General features: G+C 38.8%; 1 protein-coding gene across 5 annotated transcripts in view; it reads right to left on the reverse strand.

Moving 5' to 3' along the window:
* Positions 1 to 20,774, reverse strand: part of KYAT3 (kynurenine aminotransferase 3) — a 62,148-nt gene extending 41,374 nt beyond the window's left edge. Inside the window, exons 1-3 of one of the 5 annotated variants that reach the window (XR_010321436.1) lie at positions 20,513 to 20,774; positions 15,660 to 15,760; positions 530 to 588 (exon numbers count right to left, since the gene is read on the reverse strand). Coding sequence is in view for 3 of the 5 variants with exons in the window: in XM_064282193.1 (XP_064138263.1) it covers positions 530 to 588; positions 15,660 to 15,758 (158 nt within the window). In the remaining 2 variants the exon portion in view is untranslated. Of the gene's footprint in view, positions 1 to 529; positions 589 to 15,659; positions 15,780 to 20,512 lie in introns of all 5 variants that reach the window. The other 4 variants (XR_010321437.1, XM_064282193.1, XM_064282192.1 and 1 more) reach the window with 4 other exon arrangements.
* Between the last annotated feature and the right edge of the window lie 721 nt (positions 20,775 to 21,495).

A 21,495-nucleotide genomic window follows, 5' to 3' on the forward strand; every position in this document is an offset into this window, starting at 1 on the left:
TTATTTATGCCTCACGATATCCCTATTTTACAATGAGGAAATTGAAGCCTATATTATTTGCCTAAGCGAGATTTGTCAAACATTTTCTGTAGGCTTTGTGAGCCATGTGATATCTGATGCAACTACCCCACTCAATCATCATCGTGAAAGAGCAGACACTGGCATTATGTAAATGAATGAGTGTGGCTGTGTAAAACTTATTTATTCAAACAGGTGTCTGGGCTATAGTTACATAGTAAGTTATCTTACTTAACGTGCAACCAAAAATGCTAAACTTGGTATAAAGGCCATTATAAATATTCCATTTTTAATAAAATAATACATTATACCCTAATCAAAGGTGTTCCAGACAAAGGTGTTCCACCTTTCTCCAATAATATTTTCTTTTCACTTATTTTATATTTAATTCATGAATTATAATAATGGTTTTATTCACAGACTATGGATAAGGCTAAAAATTCCTAACTGAGGATATAAAAATAAATAGGAGAAAAACTTAACAAATTGTTTTTCATTCTAAGATACTCACCACATATTACTATCAAGACCTTCAATTCGTTTTGCATTTTTCAATTTCAAAGACATTGTCTGAAAGACATAAACATTAAAATTTTCATTGCTGTTCTCAAAATGCAAAAAAAACTATGCCAAAAGCCATGAGTAATTCTTCCTTTTCCTTATTTTACCAGGTAAATAAACTTTACTAGGTAGCACCAAAATAAATGAATAAGTTCTGCTAGCTAGCACCACCATCGCTCACTTTTCAGTTTGCCATACTATGGTAGCTTACTTGTTGCTGCGATACTTGAAGCTATGCCACTGGTATGTCAAATACCATCAGGGTCATGGTAGACAGGTTTCAGCAGAGCTTTCAGACTAAGACAGACTAGGAAGAAGGAGCTGGTGATCTATTTCTAAAAAAAATTGACCAGTGAAAAGCTTATGAATAGCAGTGGAACACTCTCTGATATAGTTCTGGAAGATGAGCCCCTCAAGTTGGAAGGCACTCAAATATGACTGAGGAAGAGCTGCCTCCTCAAAGTAGAGTCAATCTTAATGACATGGGTACAGTAACGTTTTCAAGACTTTCATTTGCTAATATAGCACAACTCAAAATGAGATGAAATAGCTGCAAACATCTATTAATAATAAAAATGTGGAATGCATGGTATGAATCTAGGGAAACTGGAAGTTGTCAAAAATGAAATGGTACACTTGACGATTGCTATCCTAAGCATTAGTGAGTTGAAATGGGCCTGTCTTGGCCATTTTGAATCCAACAATCATATGGTCTACTATGCTGGAAAAGACAAAATGAAGAGGAACAGTGTTGCATTCATCATCAAAAAGAACCTTTCGACATCTATCCTGAAGTACAACGCTGTCAGTGATAGGATAATACCCAGATTCCTACAAGGAAGACCAGTTAATATGAATATTTTTCAAATTTATGCACCAACCACTAATACCAAAGATGAAGAAATTGAAGATTTTTAGCAACTTCTGCAGTCTGAAATTGATCAAACATGCAATCAAGATGTATTGATAATTACTGGTGATTGAAAGGTGAAACTGGAACCAAAAATGGATCAGTAGTTGGAAAATATGGCCTTGGTGATAGAAATGATGCTGGAGATAGCATGACAGAATTCTGTAAGACAGGAGACCTCTTCATTGCAGATATCTTTTTTCAACAACGTAAATGGCGACTGTATATGCGGACCTCGCCACATGGAATACATAGGAATCAAATTGACTAGATCTGTGGAAAGACATGATGGAGGAGCTCGATACTATCAGTCAGAACAAGGCCAGGAGCCAACTGCAGAACAGACCAGACCATCAATTGCTCATTTGCAAGTTCAAGTTAAAGCTGAAGAAAGTTAAAACAAGTCCACAAGAGGCAAAGTACAACTTTGAGTATATCCCACCTGAATTTAAAGACCATATCAAGAATAGATTTGACTCACTGAACACTAAATGAGTGAAGATCAGACGAGTTATGGGATGACATCAAGGACATCATACAAGAAGAAGGCAAAAGGTCAATAAAAAGATGGGAAAGAAAGAAAAGACCAAACAGATGTCAGAAGAGACTCTGAAACTTGCTCTTGAATGCAGAATAGCTAACGTGAGCAAAAGAAATGATAAAGTAAAAGAGCTGGACAGAAGATTTCAAAGTATGGCTTAAGAAGACAAAGTATTACAATGAAATGTGCAAAGATCTGCAATTAGAAAACCAAAAGTAAAGAACACACTTAGCATTTCTCAAGCTGAAAGAACTAAAGAAAAAATTCAAGCCTCAAGTTACAATACTGATGGATTCTCTGGGCAACATAGTGAATAACACAAGAAGCATCAAAAGAAAGTCACTGTACCAAAAAGAAATAGTCAACTTTGAATCATTTCAGGAGGCAGCGTATGATCAAGAACTGGTAGTATTGATGGAAGCAGTCCATGCTGTACTGAAAAAAAAAAAAAACAAGCCTCCAGGAATTGCTAGGATATCAACTGAGATGTTCCAACAAACGGATGCAATGTTGGAAGTGCTCACTGGTCTATGCCAAGAAATTTGGAAGATAGCTACCTGGCCAACTGACTGGAAGAGATCCATATTTGTGCCATTCCAAAGGTGATCCAACAGAAATGTGGAAACTATCAAACAATATCATTAATATCACATACAAGTAAAATTTTGCTAAAGATAATACAAAAACTCAAAAACCACTGCAGAAGTACACCAACAGGGAACTGTCAGAAATTCAAGTCAGTTTCAGAAGAGGATGTAGAACAAGGGATATCATTACTAATGTCAGATGGATCTTGGCTGAAAGCAGAGAATACCAGAAAGATGTTTACCTGTGTTGTACTGATTGTGCAAAGGCATTCGACTACGTGCCTCATAACAAATTATGGATAACACTGTGAAGAATGGAAATTCCAGAACACTTAATTGTTCTCATGTGGAACCTGTACCTAGATCAAGAGGCAGTCATTCAAACAGAACAATGGGACACTACGTGGTTTAAAATCGGGAAAGATGTGTGTCAGGGTCGTATCCTTTCACCATACTTAATCAATCTATATGCTAAGCAAATAACCCAAGTCACTGGACTACATAAAGAAGAACGTGTCATCTGAATTGGAGGAAGGTTCATTAACGACCTGCAATATGCAGACACAACGCTGCTTGCTGAAAGTGGACTTGAAGCACTTACTGATGAAGATCCAATTCAACCTTTAGTACGGATTACACAGCAATGTACAGAAAACAAAAATCCTACAACTGAAGCAATAAACATCAGATAAATGGAGAAAACAAAGAATTTGTCGAGGATTTCATTTAACCTGGATCCACAATCAATACACATGGAAGCAACAGTCAAGAAATCAAATGACGTATTGTATCAGGCAAATCTACTGCAAAAGATCTCTTTAAAGTGTTGAAAAGCAAAGATATCACTTTGAGGACTGGGTGTGCCTGACCTAAGCCATGGCATTTTCAATTGCCTCATATGTATGCAAAAAGCTGGACAACGAATAAGGAAGAAGGAAGAACTGATGCACATGAATTAAGTGTTGGTGAAGAATACTGAATATACCATGGGCTGCCAGAAGAATGAACAAATCTGTCTTGGAAGAAGTATAGCCAGAATGTTCCTTAAAAGTGAGGACGGTGACACTTCGTCTCATGTACTTTGGATATGTTATCAGGAGGGATCCATCCCTGAGAAGGATATCATGCTTGGTAAAGTCGTGCGTCAGCGAAAAAGAGGAAGACCAACAATGAAATGGATTGATAACAGTGGTTGCAACAATGAGTTCAAACAGCAACGATTCTGAGGATGGGGCAGGACTGGGAAGTGTTTTCTGTTGTATATAGTGTTGCTATGAGTTGGAATCAACTCGAGGGCACCTAACAGCAAACGATAGGTAATGCCATAATAATAAATTCTAAACCCCAATAAAAAATTCTGAAGAAACTGTGTCCCACCTGCTGCCTCAGGAATACTTTTTATTGTGAACCTTAGACGTTCACCCTCTCACCTAAGGACAAAAATATCACCTGAAAAAAAAATCATTCTAGCTTAAAAAAACAAATGAATATAACGGACTGAAATGTACTCAAAAGAACAATAATGACAACAGAAGAGTCAATTTTAAAAAACATCCTGATTCATGGGCTGAAGATCATTTCAGGTAAGATGGACTAATAGTTTCGTAAGTAAGTTTCTTGTGTGGCATACAGGAAGCATTCAACAATCGTTTAAAAACTACTCAAAAATAGGTCCCAAATACAGGAAGAGTATGTACCAGGCACTGTTCTAAATGACTCCTTTAATATTCACAACAGCCCTATGGAGCATGTTCTATGATTAGCCATATTTTACTCATGAGGAAATCGAAACACAGAGAGGTTGAGATCACACAATTTTTCACATTTGCTCTTTTAGAAAGCTGGTAACATTAAACCCAAACAGGTGCAACCAGGATTTGAACTGAGACAGTCTACACCAGCACCTATACTATAAACTAATACCTTATGTTGACTTTTACATAATGAAACTCTAAAAATATTATTGGAATGTGGCCTATTAAAAATATAATAGAAATTTAGGTTGGGTCTACTTACACCAAGCAAACTAGGGCAGTGGTTAAAAAAAAAAAAAAAAAAAAATCATGCCAAAATTATTGCTATGGCCTATCTAGGGATCATAGCATACAATATAAAAATTTTTTAATTCTTTAAATGCTTAGATTAAGTTTATACTTCCTTTCAAAAATACTGAATTAGCTTTGAGTTCATTGTTATAAAGCTGGTGGAAATTAAAAAAAAAGATAGGCAGCATTTTCACAGGGGATTTCCTAAGAGAATATTGAAGTAATTTTAATTCAATCTAGGAGGAAAATAATGATAATCGTTATTAAATAGGCCATTGTTCTCATTCTATTCCCAATAATAGGACTGAAAAAAATATCTTTTTATTCTCTTTTTAATCTTTCAAATGCCAGTGAAGTAAATCGCACGCAATTTCTCTAGAGAAGAAAGCGCCTTCCAGAATAGCATGTTTAAATCCTCACCTGAACATGCTATCCCTGACACTGTAATTATAAACCCAAAAAATCCCAATATGATAAAGATATTTTCACAAATGTCCTTTGCTATCTCTAAAAAAAAAAAAAATTAAGTCTGAATAATGCATTCATTTAGTCTGTGACTACAAATCCAAGTACAGACTCAAACATACAAAAGTGAGTATGGTCTGCAGCAGATGATTTAGATACAAACTTTAATTTTACTTAAAATATTTAGATAATTGAGGTCAAATTACCCTTTCAGGTTTAATTTCCTTTATAATTTGTGTTAGATGTGCCTCTTCTCTCACTTCTTTCCCTGTTTGCCTTCCTTCCCAATTCTATGTCTCAACCATTTCTCACTTTCCAAATATTCTATGTTCTCTCTCATCTCTGTAGCTTCATATGTGATCTCCCTTCTGCCCATATGGTCTTTCTATACCAAAGTTTCTTAACCTTTTTTTCATCGTTGTTCCCCCAGGAGTTTTTATAGACATTTTTTTCCTAATCGTCTCTGCCACTTCCAATTAAATACTAAGAAATATGATTTTTTTTCCAGCTAGGGTTGAGCTTTGAAGGGTCACATAGCATTGTAATACCTAAGATTTTTTACCTCCTCCCAAACACCAATTTTCTCCATCTTGGGGACAATATTTCTCCTTTAAGAAGGCATGTTACATACTCAGTCCCATCCCTGGTCCCCACTACTCTGTCACTGAACTACCCTGTGCACTAATTCCTGATCCATTGAGCACTTTCAGTTCTCAGGGTAGACTTCCTTTCCTCCACAGACCCTTCTGACTCCCCAAGTCAAGATTAGGTGCTCCTATTACATGGAGTACATTCCTTTTTATAGCATTTACTACATAATATCGTCATTTTCTATTTATTTGTTTGTATCCTCCTTTGACTGTGAGCTCTGTGAAAACAGGACTACTTCTAGCTTATTCACTGTGTGTCCAACATCTAGTACTATGCCGAGCACATAGCAAGTTTTCAACAAGTATCTGATGAACGAATGAAAGAAATAACTCACTTACATTAGGAATAAAGTTATAGTGTTGGTTATCAGTTTAAATTAGGTAGCATTTGTGTCAGTCAGTTTGAGTTAATTTACGCTTCAGTAACAAATAACCCCCCAAACCTTGGTGGCTTAAAATCACAGAGGTGCATTTCTTGCCCATTCTAAATATCTATGGAAGGTCAGCTGCTGTCTATTCCATGTCACTGTCACACTGAGACACAGGCTAATGAAATAGCTTCTATCTAGAATATTTCCAGGCTCAGGGTAGAGGGAAAAAGCTCTTAAATGCTTCTGCTTAGAAGTACACACATCACATCTGAAAACAAACGAACAAAAAACCAGACCCACTGCCACAGAGTTGATTATTACTCATAACGATCCTATTGGCCAAAGTAATTTAATGATTAAGCCTGACATCAATGCGGCAGAGAAGTATAACTGCCCAGGAGGGAGGATAGGCACATAATTGTGAAAAACAACATGGTAGATATAAAGTCTGGAGGTTTAATGAAATAAGTAGTGCAAGTTCACAAGACACCCCACAATGTCCAAAGAAAACAAGATTTGGGACTAGGTGCAAATGCTTACTGTCTAGGAACTACTGCCCAGAGTAGATCCAGTATTAGGAAATTAAAATGAATCTGAAACCCTATGCAGAATTAGGTATGAGTGTCCCGTATACAAGGGAACATCTACAGGGCCTCTACAATTTTGAACCAACTAATCCTGTGAGGTGGCTTATGCTCCCAAGTAGATAAAAATCCTGGAATACTTTGATAATATTATACTGCTACACGTTATAAACAAAAAAATACTAACGAAATAATAAACATCTTTAAATTTTCTTTTGAGGCAAAAAGTGCAGTTCTACAGACTTACCACTAGGTGTCGCGTCGCCCTTGCAGTTTTACTGCAAAGGTGCTGGAAAAAGGAAAGTTTGGAAAGAAAAACTACTACCCATTATCCTAGGGCCCCACTACGATAAAGTTTTAATTGCATATATTTTGGGGGCTCTACCTGTAAGACCTAATGCTGTTATATGGGATTGAGTAGGTATGGAAAAAGCTTTCCGAAATGGTGGGGCAGAGCTGGGGAGATCAAGGCTGTTGATATCTATGTAGCATGTGCTATGAATCAAGTCTTTGTTATCCAAGAAGACAAAATCACAGTCTAAAAAACGATGAAGAGCGCAAGAAAAGGCTAGAAATAACTGATGGTTGAGAGGTGAAAACAAAAATTAGGCATGAGAAGAAATTAATACAAGCAGTTCAAGACTAGGCTGGAGCATAACATGAGCACACCTGCTTTATATGGTGCCTGGATGCTGCCCGGAGAGGGGGACAAACACCTATTATCTTCTAGGTCTGTAAATTACATTTTTAGTTACAATCTTGTATAATGTTCTTTTGTATTCTGCCTTTTCTCTTAACAGAGTATCATAAGCATTTTATGAATTTTCTTAGTCTTTATAAAATTATCACTTTTCATTACCAGATATTTCAAGTTGTTTATGTATCACACTTTACTCATCCATTCCCCTATTGTTGGGTGTTTGTTATTTTTTGTTCTGCCAACTGTAGGTAGAGTGTGTGTTCAACTCTGTATTTTATTAAAAGGTCTTTCCTCTGTTTCCTTGAGTTTTAAAGTTTGATTTGAAAGGTGAATGCCCTCCTGTAACACAACTATTAATTATCACGAGAAGGAAGAAAAATATCCTCAATATTATACTCATCTTGTTCCATCTAAAATAGCCAAACACAGTAACTTCTGGGTTACTTTTATGGAAGCCTGATATGAGATAGACAGGTAGGTAGGTAGGTAGATACTTGGCCCGATCTCGACAGTCCAACAATCACAGTGTTGACAGTACTATCGTTTCCCTCCATTCTTTAGCACCAACACCACTTTCTAAATGCCTCTTTTGTTTAAATATAAATCTGTGGTAGAAAGTCTGTTCTACTCTTTCCTAGCTTTTCCTGCTTTGATTTTCTTTTGTGGCATAACCGTTTCCATTGCTCATGTTTCCATGAGATTATTTTGTTACTTCCCAGGGAGGAGTTGTGACTTGCTACTGAATCTGAATGGCAGAGTTCATGCATCAGATTTGATGGTGGGGAACAGACCAGCGTACACATGCCTTTGAAGTCTCAAAGCTATATTAATCAGATCACAGATGCATGTGACATAAGCTCAATCTGAAACATCTTAGGCCAAAAGAGGAATCTGTTAGAAAGCTCGTGTTACCACGGGAAGGGCAAAGGTGCAGCAAGGCTCGAGAGTAACTGAAACCAGGACCTAGACTCTCACCAGGGCTCTGCCTCCTCTACGTTTCTACCCAGTCTCTCAGCCTACTTTTCTCTGGTTCTAATTTCAAAAATCCTAGGGAAAAGCTCTGGTCTAGCCTTGGGCTAATGAACTGTAGCACTTTTTCTACAATTTCTAAGGTATCACATTAATATGATTGTTAAGACTATGATGAAAAACTGTTAAAGTAGTGCGAAAGCCAGATCATGGGATATATAGAGATGTGGTCAAAGGACTGTGCCTTTTTAAGGTGCGCACTCCCCAATCAAAAAATGCTGCAAGACCCAACACCATGGCCCACAGCCCCTCCAGGTGTGCTTGCTGAGTTAGAACCTGTCAGTGCCTCTGGATAGTATTAAAATATACCAGATCCTATTGAAACACATGGTTGGAATGGGAAAAGAGCATTTGCCACAGAAATGATGGGGGTAACACTGTTCTTAAAAGGTGGGGTCTCAGCCCATAGCAGTCCAAGCAAGTTCATCAAAAGGGAATGCTGATACGGACAGTGGTATAGAGATCCTACCTCTACAGCAGTTTTGAGGTATGACGTTCAAGCTTCCATCGCTGGAATAGAGATCCAAGTGGAAGAGTTGGCTAGAAAAGCAAATTCTAAGCTGGGGAAAAAAGAAGTTTCAACTTACATGACAATGGATCAATTGGTAGCAACTGCCTGAAATGGTGCGGTTGTGAACCTGCATCTGGGCTCAGTGGTAAAGAATGTTAGGACTCATTAATGATGTTTACAATAGGTGCTAGTTCCAGCATGCCTGGTGGATATTTTATGGTCCTTGCTCCAGAAAATTACTGAAGGCACACAGTACAAGCCAGATCTAGGATAGAGGAGGGCCTAGTGAGGGAGTGAGACTATGGGAACTGTTGAAGAATGGAGCCCAACTCAACCTGGGGCACCCCATATCCTTTCTTAGTTTTTGAGGGTATTACTTTAAAATCTGACCTGGTTGCAGAAAGGATGATAAATAGAATTTGAAGTTTTGGGCACTGTCTCTAATTTCACCTTCTTTCTAAAAGTTAACAAGCATGATCAACTGCTAGAAAAGAACATCAGGTTTGGTAGAGAATCAATGAAAATGAGGGAATCCCTCAGTGAGATATATTGACACAATAGCTGCACAACAATGGACTCAAATATACCAATAATCATGAAGACAGTACAGGACTGGGCAACATTTTGTTCTTTTATACATAAGGTCACTATGAGTTGGAAGCAACTCAATAGCAACTAACAACAACAAAATCTACTTTATCTCCCAAACACATCCCAAATCTGTCCGTTCCTCCTCATCCCTACCGCCTCTTCCTCAGTTCCAGCCATCAACTTAAGTAACCTATAACCAAAAACAAACCAAACCCACTGCTACTGAGTTGATCCCAACTCATAGTGACCCTAAAGGACAGAGTAGAACTTCCCCATATGGTTTCCAAGGAGCAGCTGGTAGATTTGAACTGCTGACCTTTGGGTTAGAAATTTGAGCTCTTAACCATTGAACCAGGTAACCTATAAGAACCTGTGAAACTGTCTCCTTGACTCTACTTTTGCCCACTTATAATCCATTTGCCACCTAGCAGTGAGAATGATCTTTTAAAAATATAAATCAGATCACACCACTCCATTGTTTAAAGCCTGTCAATGCTTTGTTACTGTCTTTTGGAATACAATCCAAACTATACACCACGGCCTACAAAAAACTACCTAATCTGGTTCCTGCCTATTTCTCTGACCTTCTCTCTCCCTTACTCACTATATTCTAACCATACAGACTTCCTTTCATTCATCCATGCAACAAACATTTATTGTCTACTATATGCAAGATACTCTTCTGCTTGGGATACAAAACAGACCAAGATCCCTACTCTCATTAGGCCTTTCTTCTTTCAGTACCTTAAATATTCTAGGTTTGTTCCCACCTGATACAGATTATGTTATTCTACCTAATTATTCACCCCTCCCTTTCAGAATGAGTGATCTTGTGCTTGGCCATGTGTTTGCTTTGGTTAATGGAATGTTAAGCGTAAACACACTGTGTCCAAGCAGCAGCTTTAAATATGGCGGCATGATTTGGCTCAGACTCTTCTTGTTCTCTCTACATGAAAATAGCATGTCTCAGATAGGGGCTGTTTGTTCCTCCAGCGTGGGTGCTGGAATTAGAACGGAGAACAGAGCTGTAGACTGGAGCAAATTCACAACTCGCTTGTAGCTTACAGTATTATGAGAATTAAATGTTTATTGATGTAAGCCAGAAAGATTTTTGAGTTTGTTACTGCAGCAAAACTGCTGGATATTAAAAAAAGGGCCTTTGTATTCATAACTGCTGTGTCCTATCCTAATACCCCCCTCTTTATGTTGTTCAGCTCTGTTCAAACGTAGCCTCCTCAGAGAGGGCTTCCAAGGTTATCTGATCTAACATTGCCCATCCCCTCTATTCTGTGTCACCACCAATAATTTTAGAATTTTTCCCTATTTAATTTTCTTATGACATTCACCACTATTTGAAATCATTTATTTTTACGTGTTAATTTCTGTCACTAAAATGAAAACCCTGGTGGCATAGTGGTTACAAGCTATGGCTGGTAACCAAAAGGTTGGCAGTCCAAATCTACCAGGTGCTCCTTGGAAACCCTATGGGGCAGTTCTACTCTGTACGATAGGGTTGCTATGAGTCGGAATTGACTTGACGGCAACGGGTTTATTTTTTTTGTCAGTGAAATGTGAAGTTCAGAAAACAAGGGACTTGTCTTGTTCAGAGCTGAATCTAAAATGGTGTATGGCACATAATATGTTCAAAAAGTATTTTCTGAACACATGAATGAAATCCTACCTCTTTTAATTATCCTCCATGGAATTACTACCATGGTGTACTGCCTCCAATCCATGATTTGCAGTGCTCTAGAGCTATGTAGGAAACCCTGGTGGTGTAGTGGTTAAGTGCTACGGCTCCTAACCAAAGGGTCAGCAGTTTGAATCTGCCAGGCGCTCCTTGGAAACTCTTTGGGGGCAGTTCTACTCTGTCCTATAGGGTCACTATGAGTCGGAATAGACTCGATGGCACTGGGTTGGGTTTGGTTTGGGTAGAGCTATGTACTTAAAACATAGTTCTTGCTCTAAAATCTTCATTGACTCCCTATAATTAATAGAATATAATTCAAATTCCAACACAGCATTCAAGACCCCTGATAATCTATTTCCAGCCTTATCTCCCACAATCCCATCCCCTCACATCCAGTGATTCAATAGCATAGAACCACTTGCCTGTTTTTTTTTTTTTAATTGCATTCAGTACTTTCCTACTTCCCATGCTTTCATTTAGGTTCCTTCCTCTGTTTGACATGTTCTTCTCCATAAGCCCCACCTATTTAAAAATAATCCACCTGAAAAAACACACCTCAGATTTAATTCCTGTAAGTAATGTTTTCAGATTCCTAGTTATAAGTAACCTCCTCACCACCTATTCTTATCTAGACTGCTTTCCTTCCACTTAACACAATTTGTATGGTATATGCACACATGTCTATTTTCAGGTTCTCAAAGAAAACTTTCTCTTATACCTTCTTACCCCTTCCTTTCTTATATCCAGAAAGAAATATATATATATATATATGCGTTTATGTATGACTATATTTAATATATTGGATCTCAGTAAAATATATTTATCGCATTAATAATTTTGCTTAAGGTGATACAGTACAGTGATTAAAGACACTAACAGTGTAACTAAGAAAAGTTACTTCCCCCTCCAAACCTGCATGTCCTCATCAGTAAATTAGAGATAAAAATAGTACTTAGAACATATGACAGTCACAAGGATTAAATGAGATATTACATAAATCACTTAGCACAGTGCCACATGGTGAACACTCAGAAAATATTATTGTTGCTTGACTTTTAAAGATACATATAATCTATTATGACTCAGCAAGCTCAAATATCTCTTAAAAAGTTGCCAAGCAAACCACATAATGGGAAAGAACACTTAACAATACATATGATCCTAATATTCCCAGATTCTGCATTTGCAAATTTGCCTACTTACTAAAAATTTTTTGTAACCCAAAAAGCAATACTCGTGGACTTTTCTTGTCATTTGCAGACATGCACAGTGGTTGAGTTTTCACACAAGGGTTCCTGGCTGAGGCCAAGCAAGGTAACAGTCTGCCTTTGCATTCCACCTCACACTGTGAACAAGTGTCCTGTCTGTGGTATTTGGTGCCACGTTTGTCTCATTTTATGTTTTGTGTTGGTGATTTCGCTGTTCAAAATGGCCCTCAAGTGTAGTGCTGTAGTGCCGTCCAGTTCCTAAGCACAAGAAGGCTGTGATGGAAGGAGCTACTGATATGTGCAACTACATGGATGAATCTCAAAATCTTTATGCCTAGGGAAAGAAGCCAGACAAAAGATAACACACTGTACGTGCCCAATTATGTAGCATTCTAGAAAATACAAATTAATCTGTGGTGACAAAAAGCAGACCAGCACAGTGAGGGGTAGACAAGGATGCACAAAGAATCTTTTGGAGGGGACAGAAATGTTCTGTATCTTGTTTGTGGTCCCCAGGGTGTATACATCTGTCAAAACTATTCAAGCTCTACACTATAAATAGGTGCTGCTTATTGTCCATAAATTATACCTCGAAAAAGCTGATTTTCAAAAGCTGCCAAGATATTCTGAGGAACAAGATGCCCATTAAGCAAGCAGACATTATCAAAATTATTTCATAGATTTTAGATGTGTTCCAAGGTGTCGATACACATACAGAAAAAAAAATTACATTGTTTTGCCACTAGATGGGAGATGATCATAAAGAAATGTTCCCGTAATGGCAGAAGAACAGAATAGTACTCAGAAGGGGAAATGCAACGTAGGGACAGAAGTCTGAAAGATACTAAAGAAAAAAATCCAATTATAATGGATTCACATTTTTCACCAACATAAACAGTGACTATACACGTGGACCTCGCCAGATGGAATACATAGGAATCAAACTGATTACATCTGTGGAAAGAGATGGCGACAAAGGTCAATATCATCAGTCAGAACAAGGCCAGGAGCTGACTGTGGAACAGACCATCAGCTGCTCATATGCAAGTTCAAGTTGTAGTTGGAGAAAATTAGAACAAGTCCATGGGAACCAAAGTATGATCGTGAATATATCCCAACTGAATTTAGGGACCATCTCAAGAGCAGATTTGATGCACTGAACACTAACGAGCAAAGACCAGACAAGTTGTGGAATGATATCAAGGACATTATACATGAAGAAAGCAAGAGATCATTAAAAAGACAGGAAAGAGAAGACCAAAATGGATGTCAGAAGAGGCACTGAAACTTGCTCTTGAATGCAGAGTAGCTAAAGCAAAAGGAAGAAATGATGAAGTAAAAGAGCTGAACAGAATATTTCAAAGGGCAGCCAGAGAAGACAAAGTATTATAATTAAATGTGCAAAGACCTGGATTTAGAAAACCAAGAGAAAAAACACTTTTAGCATTTGTCAAGCTGAAACAACTGAAGAAAAAATTCAAGCCTCATGTTACAGTACTGAAGGATTCTATCAGCAAAATATTGAACGATGCAGGAAGCATCAAAAGAAGACGGAAGGAATACACAGTCACATTTAACCATTTCAGGAGATAGCATATGATCAAGAACCAATGGTAATGAAGGAAGAAGTCCAAGCTGCACTGCAGGCATTGGCAAAAACCAAGGCTCCAGGAATTGAGAGAGTACCAACTGAGATGTTTCAACAAACAGATGCAGCACTGGAAGCGTTCACTTATCTATGTCGAGAAATTTGGAAGTCAGATACCTGGCCAACCAACTGGAAGAAATCTAAATTTGTGCCCATTCCAAAGAAAGATGATCCAATGGAATGTGGAAATTATTGAACAATATTAATATCACATGCAAGTAAGATTTTGCTGAAGATCATTCAAAAACAGTTGAAGCAGTACGTCAACAGGGGACTGCTGGAAATTCAAGCCAGATTTAGAAGAGGACGTGGAATGAGGGATATCATTGCTGCTGTCAGATGGATCTTGGTTGAAAGCAGAGAACATCAGAAAGACGTTTATCTGTGTTTTATTGACTATGTAAAGTTATTTGACTTTGTGGATCATAACAAAATATGGATAATATTGTGAAGAATGGGAATTCCAGAACACATAATTGTGCTCATGAGGAACTTGTACATAGATCAAGAGGCAGTCACTTGAACAGAATAAGGGGATATTTTGCGGTTTAAAATCAGGAAGGATGTGTGTCAGAGTTGTATCCTTTCACCGCACTTATTCAGTCTGTATGCTGAGCATACAATCCGAGAAACTCTGTGATGAAGAACAGCCTTGGTTGATCTTGGTCCTCCTTTTCTCTTGTGAAGTTAGAAGAGATCAGACACTGCTTCCATGCCATTTTTACAAACCATATGAAATTGCCAATATTCTACCACTTTTGACCTACAAATATGGCAACTTTATATGACTCAACCTAATATAAAACACTCATACACATCACCCAAATGCAGTAATTATCAAGACATTGCCTCATTTTTTCAATCTCTCCCTTTTTCTTTTATTTTTTGAGTAATTTTAAATTCTAGACCTCAAGTCATTCTACCTCTACATATTTAGCATATATGTCTAAAATATACAGACATTTTCTTCATAACTGCAATGGTATTATCACACCTAATTAACAATAGTTCCTCAGTATCATCTAATATCCAGTCCATAATCATATTTCTCTCATTGTCCTTATAAATGTCTTTTTACAGTTTGGTTAACTGCATTAGATTCCTAAACAAGGTCCACACATTGTATTTGGTGGTTGTGGCTCTTAGCCTCTTTTAATCCCAGAGCAGTTCCATGCCACTGATTTGTTGAAGAAGCTGGGTCAGTTATTCTGTGATATGATCCACATTCCAGATGTGTTTGTTTCCTTTTCCATGATGTCACTTAATCTGTTCTTCAATCTGCCCTATTTCCTATAAACTTGAAGTCACAGAGCCTGTACTTTCAATCACCATAATATCCTTTCTTGAGTAGATAGAGCCTGCCCTTTAGGGTGCCAGAGCTAGACAGAGGTGAGTTTGGCATTTCGGATATGTCACTTTAAAGACAAACAGCCCTGTTGCACCATCAGGGCCTGTTGTACTTTTATAAAAAGTACCTGAAAAAAGGCATCTTTTGGGGGATAATGCAAAGTATGTATAATATTTATCCATAAGTGATAAGCAATACCTACAGCAGAAGTAGAGAGTCCAAGTATGTTTGAAGGATAAATCGTCTTCCAGAGTTTTACTCTATTGCCAAGACAGCAGAGTCTCCTTAGGGCTAAAAACATTCCTAAAGGATAAAAGGAAAACTGAAAAAGTGAGTAAATATATGTGAAATCACAATCAGGTACTTACTGCTATTAGACCATAACCCACCCACCAAACCCACTGCCGTTGAGTCGACTCTGACCCATAGCGATCCTATAGGACAGAGTAGAACTGTACCATAGAGTTTCCAGGGAGCGCCTGGCGGATTTGAACTGCCGAACTCTTGGTTAGCAGCCTTGGCACTTTCCAATAGACCATAAGGTTACATAAAATATAAGTTTTTTTTCCTATGATATAATCTCTCATCATTGGAATCATCTAATACATTTACTTCCCCTTATACAAATTTATATATAGGTCCCTGCTTTTTGAGAATTGAATTTATATCACTTTGCTTTTATGAAAGACCTACACTAGTACCTGTTCTTGCTAACTGAAAGAAATCTGAAGAGGATTTTTGCTTTTAGGAGAAAAGAAAAAAATCAGCATTCAGAGTTTGTTTTGCAGGGAGCCATTAAAGAGGCAGCATGCACCCCAAGCAGCAAGAGGGGCATCAGCAAGCTCCTACCCTGGGAACTATACTCAGCATCTAGCATCAAGCCAAGTTAGTGTTATTTTAGGTTTTATGTGTTATGTGATATGATATGATAGGTTATCTTGGGGGTCTGGGAACACTCAAACATTTTCCCCATATAAACTAATGGTAATCGCTTCTTTACTTTACGCCATTTTGACTTATGAAAGGTTTCATGGGAAAGGTCTACTTTCAGATAGCAGGGGGAACCTGTACATGCCATTTTAAACTAGAGAGCTGTAGAAATATTCTGAATTCAAAAAGGCTTCAAGATATTCAAGAGCATTGAATTATGGTAAATAAAATTCCATTTCTAGCAGCTGAAAAATCTAGAATATTTCAATCTAAGATTACTCAAATTTCAGAATCACCTAGGTAAGAGCCAGAAGTAAAAGCAAAACATGTAACAATAATAAAGTTATTAGAAATAGGTTATTTAGAAAGTTGTTTAAAAAGAAGGCTGACAGGAGGTCCTTGATGAATATAAGGAGTATATGAGTGAATCTCAGGTTATTTTCTCAGATGATACTCCCCTCAACAATTCCATAGATAGCTAGAAAGCCATTTCAACAGATTCCAGTTACATAATAAGCATGCATTCTGAATTGTCTCTCTACCTGTAAGGAAACTGTTATCAGTCACGGGTAAACATAGTGAGGTCAAGGCAATATGAAATTGCATTATTATATTGGTACTTGGAAGTGGGAAGAAAACTCAGCTTTCTAAAAACATTCAGGCAAACAGAAATTTCTCATCAGGTTTCACTGAGAATGCCGTTCTCTCAAGTAATGGCCTGCTGCACCAGTGGATGCATTTCCTGTAACAGTTGATCAAACCTTAAGCAGAAAAAGAGACATACACTATGGATTCAAAGGGACCAGTTAAGCAAGCTATAAATCTCTTTAAGAAGTTACCAAAACGTTAAGGCTACAGAAAACTCTGGCTGTGAAAAATAATATATTGGATGTTTCTTAAAAAAGCAGAATATAAGATTCTGATCTTGTCAAAAAATATCAGCATTAATGACTGCTCCTTGAATGGGCCTTCCCTAATCACAATTTAGAATAGCCTCTTTACCATTCTACATCACATCAGCCAACTTCATCTCTCTGCAAAGCACTTTTTTGGTTTGTTTGTTTGGCTGGTCATTTATTCACTCATTTGGTAGTTTCCAATGTGAACTTGGGGAGCAGAGGCCTGCTGTGTTTAGTTCATCACTGCATTTCCTAGCTCATAGTAGGTACTTGATAAATAATTGTTAAATGACTGACTGAATACATAAAATCATTTTATAAATTAATGATTTAAGTGGGCTACATGGGCTACTGATTCCTGTTGTAAATAATTACCTTTATGTTCTATGCCTTTCCAGTCAACAATCAGGTTGTCTTAAATCAAGATATTTTTCTATTGATCTTGTATATTTGAATACGGAGTCTACCTTGTAGCACAATATGCCACAGGTAGATTAACTAGATCACCCTAGTTATATACATCCATGTCAAATTGATAGCCAGCACTCTCCGGTATTTCTGTTATACATTGTAGGCAATACTCTTCCATAGTCCAAACTGATTATTTCAAATTTTTTCCCACAATCCTCTAACCTAAAACCCTCCACTTTCCTCCTCACTCTAGACAGATGACCTTGCTTCCTATCACAGAGAATACAGAAGCCACGAGATGGGAGCTCTCTCAACCTGCCCCTACCAAATCTAAAAAATCTCCTTTTCCCCCTTCCTATTTTTTTTTTTTTTTTTATTACAGGGTCACTATGAGTTTGGAATCGACTTGACAACAATGCTTTTTTTTTTTTTTTTAATTATAATAGAGAAGCCCTGGTGGCACAGTGGTTAAGAGCTCGGCTGCTAACTAAAAGGTCAGCAGTTTGAATCCACCAGCTGTTCCTTGGAAACCCTATGACGTTTTACTCTGGCCTATGGGGTCGCTGTGAGTCAGAATCAACTTGATAGCAACAGGTTTGGTTTTTGGTTTATCATAATAAAAGCAGTGATCCTCCTACAAAAGGATAATCCCTTTTCCCATGGGTTATTCTCCAGTATACTGGGCTTTCTTTACTCTTCAAGCTTAAATCTCTTCCAGTTAAAAACAACAAATAAAAAAATAAATAAAACTCTTGATATTAGCTTCACCTCCCTGTTACTCACTTTCTTCTTCAGATGAAAACTTTTGTTATTACTCACTTTCTCTCAAAAGCAATGTTCGCTCTTTGACCTGTGGCAACCTGACTTTTGTACCCGTTATCTCACAGAAGCAACTATTGCTAAAGTCAGTTTTGACATTCATATTATTAAATCTGGTGCGCATTTTGTGATTTTTTCTTTCTTTGAGCTCTCTGAAGCATTAGATACTTCGACCAAGCACTCCTCCCCGAAACACTATGTGCCCTCGGCTTCTGTTCTGACAGTATTACAATGCCTCATCTTCTTCCTCCCTCTTCACCCATCATTAAGTGACTGGAATTCCTCAAAGCTCAGACCTGGGCTTTCTTTTCCTCTCATTCATAACCCTCTCACTAGGTAGTATTAACTATGGAAGGAATTATGGGGGCACCAATGAAAAAATGGCTCCAAAGAAATGTAAGAAATTTCAGAACCTCTGAAGAAAACTACTTTTCCTCTGCATTTATATAAGCACATTTTGAGCAGCATTTGCTAATACAATTAAATTCCTTATGTATATTCACCAATAAGCTAAACAAAGAAATCTGGATGCCACTGTTAAGAAAAGATGGAGAGAAGGTTTTTATTTCTAAACATTTTCACTGTATTTTCCTAGTCTCTCCCTAAAAATAATATTCTGTGGGAGGGGGGGCAGACAAATGTGTAACCAGGGTGATCTAGTTAATCTACCTATGGCATATTATGTACAAGACAGACTCCATATCCAAATACATAAAATCAACAGAAAAAATGTCAATTTGTTATCAACGAGGTAGAGTGTTTAAAATGAGGATGCAGAAGGTATGCGTCACATATTTTGGGGTGACCTGAAGAAGAAAGGTTTAAGGAGGGGATTTTTGTGAATTGTTGTTGGAAGAATTCAGAGCAAGCGATCAAAATGAATTTTAACAAGTTTAAATGTAAAGTTCTGGCCTTGAATCCAAATTATCACCTTACACTTTGTATGGTGGGAGGGGAGGTAGGAAGAGGTTTAGTTAATGTTTGAGTTACCAGCAAGCTCCCAAAAGGCAAGAGTAAGATCAAAGGTAATATTTCCACTCTCCATGTTTATGCTGTTAGCCCGCTTCTAGAACGTTTATAAGGCTCACTGATACAATAAAGGGCTTTTAGGAGGCGAACTTGGTACCGGTTGGGGAAGTACAGTGGGAAGGATAAGGCTCAGAGCATGTTACTGTGCGGTGCAAGGGTGGAAAACCTTACCCGAATTTAGCAGGCACAAGACTTAGGGTGACAATATCCTGAAACTGCAGAAAAGCCGTTATATGAAAATAGTATCTGTGTAACTATTAATTTCTCCAGTGGGAAGAAGTATGGCTGGTTGATTTAAATTAGTAGGAATGAGGTTTTAGTTCAACACGTGGTAAACTTTCTAATGGTTGATCCGGCACAGGGCGGCTTATGCAAGTGAGCAAACTGACCGAATTAACTCAGGTAACAGCCAAGGAGCCCACCCGTGGGAGGAGTCTGAGAATATTCCTGTTTGGGGTCTTAGACTCCTAGAGCTGTTTGGACTCCACAGCAACAGATGGGCTGCTTTTCTATTTTATCTTAAACTTTGGATTCCAGCCAGAATCTCTTACATGGCAAATTATCAGCCTTTGTTTCCTTTGTTATTAAGAACCCAAGTTATGGTTGCAGTGGAGTCGGTGTTAACCCTCCCCGACCGCTTTCTAAATGTCAAAATCACAAAATCAAGGGCGGGGGTCCAGCACCGTTCCTTTCCAGTGGAAACTGTTAATTCCAGGACGGACCTTCTGCAGCCGCCCCTACTCCCATATGCTGTGTGCCAGGGCCCGGGTTCGCGGACCCAGCCTGAGGCTTGAGCCTCCGGGCTCAGGAGGTAAAGTCCGAGTCCTGATCGCAATCCAGCACCTGCTCTTCCTCCCAGCCCCGCCGGACGCGCGCCTCCTCCCGCGGTCGCTCCACTTGTGTCCCGACGCGGAGAATATGCTCCGCGCGGAAGTGCTACGCCTCGCGCTTCTCTTACTTTACTCACCCGACAGCCTTGCTTCCGTAGGCTCGAGTCTGACCTCAGTTTGAAGACCGGGCAGAAAGTGATTCGGCCGGGGGGCGGAGCCTGGCCGGGAACTGAGCTTGGTCTAGACTTCAGGGACCTTGGAGCTGGCGGACAGGCCAGGGAATGAGGGCGGGCGGAGGGAGCGGGTCAGAGTGGGGGCGGATGGAGGCGGGCCTGAGTGCAACCGAAGATTGGCTATGAGGTCTAGATTCAGGGCACGGATTGGATGTGGCCACTGGATCGGGCCGCGGGATGGAGGCGGGCCTAGGTGCGGCGGGGGATTGGCTATGAGGTCTCGCCTGAGGGCGTGGATTGGCGGTGGCGACTGGATCCGGGCGATTGTAGGGTGAGGATCCGGAGTAAAGGGAGGGGGCGAGTTAAAGGCGGGCCTGAGTAAGAGGTGGGGCGGTCCCGGGTATTGAACTTGGCCGCGGATTGGGTATGGGATTTAGCCCCAGGGCTCGGATTGGATGAGTGTGACTGATTGGGTTGAGTCGAATTATAGGAGGAGGGCAACACACAGGGCTGAAGGGTTTGGGCTACGGGAGGGTTGTGGTTAGAATAATTTTGGAAGGTACCTGAGAGGAAATGTCAAAGCAAAGCTAAAAAGAGATAATAAAAAAGAGTTTGGAGAGGTATTTGTCATTTGTGAGAATGAAGCTGGGAGGAGCTTTACTTCCCTGAAAAGTAAAATGTTTGATTAGACAGAAAAAAAAAAAAAAAACCCTTGCTGTGGAGTGGATTCCAACTCATAGCGACCTTGAAGGACAGAGTAGAACTGCCCCCAAGGAGTTTCCAAATGGGAGTTTTTGTTAAGAATAGAGCGTCATGATTTGACTTCTTGCTCCTGTGTTTTAGGAAGATGAGAGAATAGATGGCAGTAACATTGTTATTCAGGCGTAGAGAAAAGAACAAAGTTAATCTTTGGCTGAAGGAATTTACTCTAAAACTAGGGAAAGGAG

This window comes from Loxodonta africana, chromosome 3 (genome assembly GCF_030014295.1).
Source record: "Loxodonta africana isolate mLoxAfr1 chromosome 3, mLoxAfr1.hap2, whole genome shotgun sequence".
Taxonomy (NCBI): Eukaryota; Metazoa; Chordata; class Mammalia; order Proboscidea; family Elephantidae; genus Loxodonta; species Loxodonta africana.